The sequence below is a fragment of the Mus caroli genome, chromosome 3 (assembly GCF_900094665.2).
Source record: "Mus caroli chromosome 3, CAROLI_EIJ_v1.1, whole genome shotgun sequence".
Classification (NCBI taxonomy): domain Eukaryota; kingdom Metazoa; phylum Chordata; class Mammalia; order Rodentia; family Muridae; genus Mus; species Mus caroli.
Window position 1 is genome coordinate 145,468,576 of NC_034572.1, and position 8,196 is coordinate 145,476,771.

Consider the following 8,196-nt stretch of genomic DNA (forward strand, 5'->3'; position numbering starts at 1 on the left):
AGTCCTCAACAAGCAGGCGGCAGCACCCCCTTAATAAGCACCTCTTTAAACCTTCCACTTTCATGACTTCACATGAGCCACCAGTGTACATGGATGAAGATGATGACCGGTCCTGTCTCCATAGCCACATGAGCACTGCTGCTGAGGAGGCCTCAGTAAGTTACTTGCCTGGTTTTTATACAGATGACTGTACAATAATAACGAAGTAAATAATTCCCCGATTATCCCTACTCTTCAGAGAATGCTGACATGTCCCCTTTAACTAACAGCTTAGAGTTAATATAGAGTTAATATACTTTAAGTAATATAGAGTTAATATACTTTAAGTATTCTTTTGTGGAAAGTTCAGCATAGGTATAAGAAGTCAGAGTAGCCCAGTGAACCGCTATCCCATTACTTAGCTTCTGTGATTGTCACCAGGCAATAGTTTGGTTTACACATCTTCTTACACAGTTCCGCTTCAAGTTATTTTGGAGGGAGTTCCAAACACCAAATTGAGGTTTCTGAGAAGGTAACTTTACATGGAGTAGAATATTTGCTTGCCCCAGTAAGGTATGTGCACAGGGCCCTCCCTCAAGCAAGCGCTCTACTAACTGATTTGCTACAGTGTGTGTCGAAAGGACTGAGTCCTTTGTGTCATTTCACTCACTTTTCTGCTCTGAATTCTCTGTAAGGTGGTTGATTCCTTGCGTGAACAATATATACTAATACTCCGATTGCATAGAATATGAGCAGGAGATTTTAATGATAGTTGGCAAGAAAAGATACCTCTTTCTCTTCGATAACTATGGAGTCACTGTAAAATTTTTCCTATGGAAATGCCTAGTCTTTAAATTACAGCTTTTGTGTGTGATTTTGTACTTTGTGATTGTTAGAATGACTCGTTTGAAGAAATGCTTACCTAAACATGTTATGTAACAGGCTGTGCTAGGAGTTTGATAAGGAGTTGTAAAAATACATATGTCTTTGTTCTTCTAGATCTTGGGCTTGTTTATTGATCACGTTGATAAATATTTGTTAAAGTCCTTCAAAGGAATAAATGGAGCCTTCATAGTCATTTAAGAGAGATACTTAGTTTAGAGAGGACGTTTAAGAGAAAAGTGTCAGTGACGATGGTGCCATGGGAGTCACAGCTAAGGTCACCCCCATTGATTCTCGATGGCCTCCCTTATGCCAGGTCTCTGTCTCGTCCTGGAGATGCCCCCCACCACCACCACCTTCACTCCATCAGTTGCTAATTTCCATTTATTTTCTTGGTATCTAGCCATCTCTCCTGTCCTAGGCCTCCCCACACATAGGTAGAGGATGTGCAGCTTGGTCTTCATGTGGGTTCCGAACACTTGGAATGGGATCTTTCCCAAAAGTTGTAGCCTGTATGTGAGATACATTCTAGCTGAGATACTTTGTCTGAGAGGAAGTCACAGAGACTGGAAGGACCAGAGTAGGGGGATACCCAGGGAGTTCCCCACCTGCTCAGAGGAGAAGAGGCGGAGGGGGGGTGTGGAGATAGGGAAGGATTGTGTCTGGGCAGGGGAGGGTATGACTGGGAGGGGATGTAAAGTGTATAAGTAAAAAAATAAAATAAAATATTAGCCATGTGAAAGGGGTGGCAGAACATTTAAAACAAGCTCAGTGGTAGCCACTTACCTAGTGTATGCAAGGCCCTGGCTTTAATTCCTACTACAAATTTTTTTTTAAAGTTGACAAAATAATGTAATAAGTTAAATTAGATTTAACTTTCTGTTGGTATTATTTATTTTTAAACAGTACTAATACAAATCATATTGATTATGTTTTGGGAGACAGTCGCTCTGTGTAGCCTAGGAAATGATAATGCTACGTCAGCATCCTTCAACCTAGAATTAAAAGCATGCATCGTCATGCCTTTCTGATCCACAGAGCTATTGAAGAAGTATATTTATGAGTCTTGATAACATGTATAGGTTTCTCTTTCCAGAGATGCAGCAGCTAAAGAAATTAAATATGCATAATTTACTCCTTAGTTTGAAAAATCTGTATTCCACCTTAGCCTTATTTGAAAGTTATCCCCTTTTTAGGTAACATTTGAGATAGCATAACTTAGAAAACTTTTGAGTATACAGTTGAGTATGTTAATAAGTCATTTGTGTTAAGGTATAGTCTCAGATCTTCCCCACTCCACTACCTGAAACCATGCCGACAGCATTCTTCCAGCTCCTTGTTCGTACCCAGCATCCTTCATTCTGTCTGCACAGATTTGACCAAGTAAACATGCAGGTGGCTTCCATAGCTGTAGGAGCTTTCTGCGTCTATGGAGCTAACCCATTTGTACTACAAATGTGGAGACTTTGTAGCAGTTGCAGAACTTTGAAATGGAGGAAAGATGCTGGTGGAGCGGGAAACTGAAGAAGCGTCTATGTCATTGAAGACCTTGAACCTGACTCCTATATTCAAAGCTGTAGTACTAGTTAACAGACTTGAGTCGTGACAGAATTAGTTAGATAATGCAGGATATTTATGTCTTGGGCAGCCGGGTGTATCATGAAATGAGGGTTCAAGTCATCCATCCACTAGTTAATTTCACTAATTAATTGTATGATCTGGAGCAGTCCTTACAAGTTCTATAAGCATCCATTTCCTTAATGTGAAGCAAAGCATAGTAGTCAATAACAACTGATCTGACAGTGGATGAGGGAGATGAGATTTTATCTCATCCAGGATTGAGAATTCATGGATCTTGGGCATTGGATTCATGGTGCATTTAGGAAACTTGTAACCTTGGGGTCAGTCATTAAGATGCAAAGGATCCTAGGTAGCAGGGCAAGACTGGGCAGATACAAAGCTAGGATAGTGATTAGATATCTCAGTAGGCTTTTGGAAACCAGGGTGATGTGAGACTTCACAAGAGAAATGGAAAGTGGCATTGTGAGAGACTTATGTGCTGTTTTGGAGCAGGCATTACTGTGGGTCACGGGTGTGGCTTTTGGAGTGGGAACCAGAGAAAGGTTGGAGGTAAGATCACTGTAGTGGAACTGAGAGCAGAGAGCTGGCAAACAGACGATCGGATACTAGGAGAGTCTTCGCCTTGCCCAGCGTAGTGAGTGGTCTTCATTGTCAGTCACTGTTGCAGTGAAATTGCCGGTCAGTTGTAGAGTTGGGGAAATTGTACTGAATTTTAAATCTTGAAGTCCCTTTTGAAGTATTTATATAGTCCACAGTGTTTTCTAAGTAGTGAAAAGTGTACTGTTTTGATCAGTTATTACAAATGCAGAGTATACAACAAGGGCAGAGATTTGTTTGTTCAAAAAAACCATGTTTACAGAGGCAAGTGTGAGAACTGTTAGAGGGGGAGAGGTCAGGGTGAGGCTTCTGAAGCAGCAATGGTGACAGTAGGTTTTGAGACTGTATCCCAGGCCGAGTCACTGCATATCCCTTACACTGTGAGGCACTGTAGCTCATCTGAGCCTTAGAACAGTAGTGAAAGTCCTGGAAAATTGGATGGTGGGCTGGAAAGATGGGTCAATTTGCAATGTGCTTGCTGTGTGGCATGAGGACTTGATTGGGCTCCCAGCACCCGTGTGAACATGTGGGCATGATGCATGCCTGTAAACTCAGTGCTGGGGAAGCAGACACAGAAGGCAACTGTCAGCCAGCCACTCTAGCTGAAGTGGTGAGCTCACACACCAAAAAGTACTAGCGTCTTCAAAGTAATAAACGTCAGCACAAAAATAATCAGGACTGTGTCTCTCACAATTAGTCCATTTTAATTATCAAGATAATACTTTTATACTTGGTTTTTAACAGGATGAAGAAAGCATTCCTATCATATATCGGAGTTTACCTGAATATAAAGAACTATTACAGTTTAAAAAGTTAAAAAAGCAGAAACTTCAACAAATGCAAGCAGAAAGTGGGTTTGTGCAGCATGTAGGCTTTAAGGTAAGCAATTCGTTGGTTGGTAAAAGGATGAGAGGTTCTCTAAGTGGCTGCTGGATTATTCAGCTCTGAAATCTCTAAGCACCGAGGGTTCTCTAATATTCTTTTATACGTACATGCAAAGGTGGTTGTTGCACAGGCTGATGTTCTTTGTGGAGAAGAACACACTCATTTGTGGATCGTGTGAGTTTGAGGTCAGCCAGGAATGTATAGTAAGACTCTGTCTTAAAATCCTAGAGATTTTATGTAAACAGATAAAGTAGCTGAGCAATAGCTGAGCTCACCTGACAAACGCCTCTGTAAGGTAAGAAAGAAGCTGCGTGAGGAGTTTAAATAATCCTAAGAAAATGAGTAGGGAATAATTGTAAGGCTTTAGAACAGAGAATAACATGAAATTTGCATTTCAAGAGAGTGGGTTTGCTGACTTCTAGGAAAGTACCAGATTTAGAATAACAGCTCTTAATTGTTCACTATTACTAAATTTTTTAAAGCAACTTATTCATCTATTTTAGTGTAATTAAAAATATGTAAGTGGAGTGGGACTGGAGATGATTCTGGCTTTAGTGTGGGGACTGGACTAGAAGGAGGTTAGAAACAGACAGGTGGCATATTGGAGATTCTTCTTAGGATATCACCAAAGTGTGCCCTGCTTGCACTATGTGATACTGGGAAGGCATAGACTGGCAGGTTTGTGTCATTGTGGTCTTTATAAGTGACTGCACTTAGTTAATTAGGTTGGAGAAAGTTGCAGCAAGACTGTAATGCGGCGATGTTGCTGTTGGCATATGATAAAAATGTTGGTGCCTGCTGTGACTTATGAATTGCTGGTCATGGAGTAACCCTTTCCTCTTGACCCTTCAGTGACCTTCTCCTTAAGGAGTTTTCCTAACTGGCTTCTAGTTTTTTGAAAAGAAATTGAGTCTCCTTATAACTAGTTTGTAGATCTCAGCTGTGGCTTCTTAGGTAGTGCATTATCAGAGAAGCTAGGAATAAGATTTACTTTGTGCTTTATAAGGTCACTGTTCTAGCCGGGTGTGGTGGCCATGCCTTTAATCCTAGCACCTAGGAGGCAGAGCTTTCTGAGTTCGAGGCCAGCCTGGTCTACAAAGTGAGTTCCAGGACAGCCAGGGCTACACAGAGAAACCCTGTCTCGAAAAACAAAAAAAAAATGATCACTGTTCTATTGCTGTGAAGAGACATCATATGGAAACTCTTAGAAAACATTTAATTGGGGGGGGGGGTGTCTTACAATTTTAGAGTGGGAAGCAAGCTGGCATAGTGCCAGAGCAGTAGCGCTGCATCCTGCTCTTCTGGCGGTGGGAGAAAGAGACTAGGGCATACCTCCTAATCCTTCCAAAATAGTTCCACCAATCAGAGACCAAGCATTCAAATATAAGCCCCTATAAGCTGTTCTCATCCAAATCACAGTTCTTCAGTTTCCAAAATTCTACACTGAGACTGTCTTGCAGTGCACTGCCCTATGGAGAACAAGCTGTGCCTGCCTTCTTGTCATTGTAGGCTTTGTTTTTTGGGATCAATGTGATGACTGTCTAGAGAGGACTCTGACACTGAGTGTCTGCTAGTTCATGCCCAGGGCTGTTCTAGCTCTCTGTGAGTTCACAGTTGCTCACTGGTTTCAAGCGAATGTTTACTAGTGGCAAAATACTCAACTTTGAGGTGATTGGCTTAAAAACTTCTTGGATAAATACATGGGTATTTCTCATTTACCAGTAGTCTGAGCTTCAGTGGCTGGACCTTTATCTACTCCACTGGGACTTGTGTCTGACTTAAGCAAGTGTGTTCTATCACAGCATGGAGGGAGGGTATGTCTTTATCATATCATGTGCTTCCTGGTAGAAAAGAAACACAGCCAAGTATTCTTCTGAGTTTCTGTCTGTTGCAGTGTGACAACTGTGGTGTGGAGCCTATCCAAGGAGTCCGGTGGCACTGCCAGGACTGTCCTCCAGAAATGTCTTTGGATTTCTGTGACTCTTGTTCAGATTGGTAAGTGTTTTATTTCGGGAACCATAGCCTCAAACAGTGAACTTTATTTCCAAACTTGTTTAGAGTGTAATTGTTTATGCATTAGATTTTATTCTAAGCAGTTAAAATCTTCCTTAAATCACACAAGATCTCAAGCAACTTTCTGTTAAAACTCTCTGAGAGATTAAGTGGGAAGATTTTTTTAGTGGGTAAATCAAAATGCATCTGGAGTCATGTAATAATGAGATGCATGTCTGTGTGTTTTTTACTTGCAGCCCACATGAAACAGATATTCACAAGGAAGACCACCAGTTAGAACCTGTTTATAAGTCAGAGACGTTCTTAGACAGAGATTACTGTGTGTCCCAGGGCACCAGTTATAGTTATCTGGACCCCAACTACTTCCCAGCCAACAGATGACATGGGAGAGTGTCGTCCGCACTAGTCCTCGTCAACACGCAGCAGTGGCATCATGGTTAATGGTGTGCACGGTTTGNACACTCACAGCATGAGAGCTCCCCGAGTGTTCTCGTCCAGTACAGCTCTGCACTGTGTGGCTGTAGATCAGCAGCTGAACATTCCTGGTGAGCCAAGAGGTTCCCTGGTGAGATTTTCACCACTAACCTAAAGCCTTGTAGGTGGTGATGTTAAATGGGTGAGGTGGAAACAAGAGCACGTATTAATGCCAGAGTCAATTCCAAAGGTTTTTAAGACCTCGGTCATAAATATGATAATGAAAGACAAAGTATTTATATTAAATCAGTTTAGTAGCTTTCAGTTTTGTGAAGATAGTTTTCAGCGCAGACACAGACTTATAGATGAAGTTTTAACCAGTGATGGTGTTTGCTTCTAGGATGTGTACTCTAAAAGAACTCACTGTCTGGTGGTCACTGATGGCCTGGTAGACTGGAGCTGCTTAACGGTTTGATACCTAACTTTTAATCACGATGAACTGTCCTTACCAAGAGCAAAGCAAGACCTAGCTGTGGCTTTGCTTCTGTAACCAGCTCATGGGGTGTGAATGTCATGAAGTTGTCTCGATGATATATTTTTGATGTCATGTTATATGAGATGATCATGTGATGTGTACAGACTATGTTGAGAAGTGCCAGTGGTAGTAACTGTAAGGTCTGACTCACGCCATTAATCCCTCTAAAGTACACAGCCTTCTGCCTCTGTGTGGAGTTGTCAGTACAGCTCGTCAAAGAAAACTGCCTAATAGAAAAATCATATATATGGTGATAATTTTTCCCTCTTTTGTAGTCTGCACAAGATCCATAAAAGATTGTATTTTTATTACTATTTAACGAGTGATTAAATGTAGTCTGCACAGTGAGCAAGAGTTCACAATTCTTTTATACTGCTGGATTTTGTTGTGCATCATTTAAAACATTTTGTATGTTTCTTATCTGTGTATACAGTATGTTCTTGAATAATGTTCATTTGTCAGGAGAACTGTGAGAAATAAACGATGTGGATATGTTTGTTTATATCATAGAAAGCTTGTTGTGGATTCCTTTGGGTCAAATTTTTATTTTTAACAAGTGATAAAAGTAGAATTTATTATTTAAAACTCTGTTTTTATCTGTATTTGCTTTCTGTTCTTTATAAAGGGTGAAGATGTATTGTGTTAGTGTTCTCATGTAGCGTGCTGAAACACTGCACAGTAAGGGTGCTGACTAATGTCCAGATGTGGAACCTAAATAGAAGTCAAAATATTATTCTAGTACTTTTTTCTTAATAAAATTAAGTACCTATGTGTTGAAACAGGTGGTTTCCAAAAGTTATCAAAAAAAAAAGATAGTATATATTCTATGGTAGATTGAGTATTAATACTAGTCTAGCTTTTAACATTGTTTTTTTTCCTGTTTTTAAGTTCAGGGAACATTATTTACTAATTTTTTTCAATACTCAGCAAGGTATTAAAATCCACCCTGAATTTTTTAATTAAGAAAAATACAGAATTTTAAATATAGAAAAGAGAAATTTAAATAATATATTGATTATGTATCACTGGTCATATTGATACAGTTTATTGTACTCAGAAAAGTTGACAGGTTTTTATCTCTGAGCTATTAGTGAAGGAGAGGCAGTTAAACGATGTGTCTCTATACTAAATCCTCAGTGCACATGCCGAAGGGCTTCCGTCCATCTGCAATATGCAGAACAGTTGCACCTGTCTGTATAGAAATAGTACCAGATAATTGTTCAGATCCATCCAGAAGTCCCATAGAGGTGAAGTACAATGTGGAAGGGTATGAGGTTGTAACGTCATCAGGAGCAGACAAGCCTACTTGA

At 40.3% G+C, this 8,196-nt stretch overlaps 1 protein-coding gene across 7 annotated transcripts in view; it reads left to right on the forward strand.

Moving 5' to 3' along the window:
• Zzz3 (zinc finger ZZ-type containing 3) overlaps positions 1 to 7,395 on the forward strand; it is a 59,935-nt gene extending 52,540 nt beyond the window's left edge. For all 7 annotated transcript variants that reach the window (XM_029475127.1, XM_021158990.2, XM_021158991.2 and 4 more), the window contains 4 exons: positions 1 to 155; positions 3,784 to 3,918; positions 5,819 to 5,919; positions 6,174 to 7,395. In XM_029475127.1, the coding sequence (XP_029330987.1) occupies positions 1 to 155; positions 3,784 to 3,918; positions 5,819 to 5,919; positions 6,174 to 6,318 (536 nt within the window). In that variant the 3' untranslated portion in view covers positions 6,319 to 7,395. The remainder of the gene's footprint in view (positions 156 to 3,783; positions 3,919 to 5,818; positions 5,920 to 6,173) is intronic.
• The last annotated feature ends 801 nt before the right edge of the window (positions 7,396 to 8,196 follow it).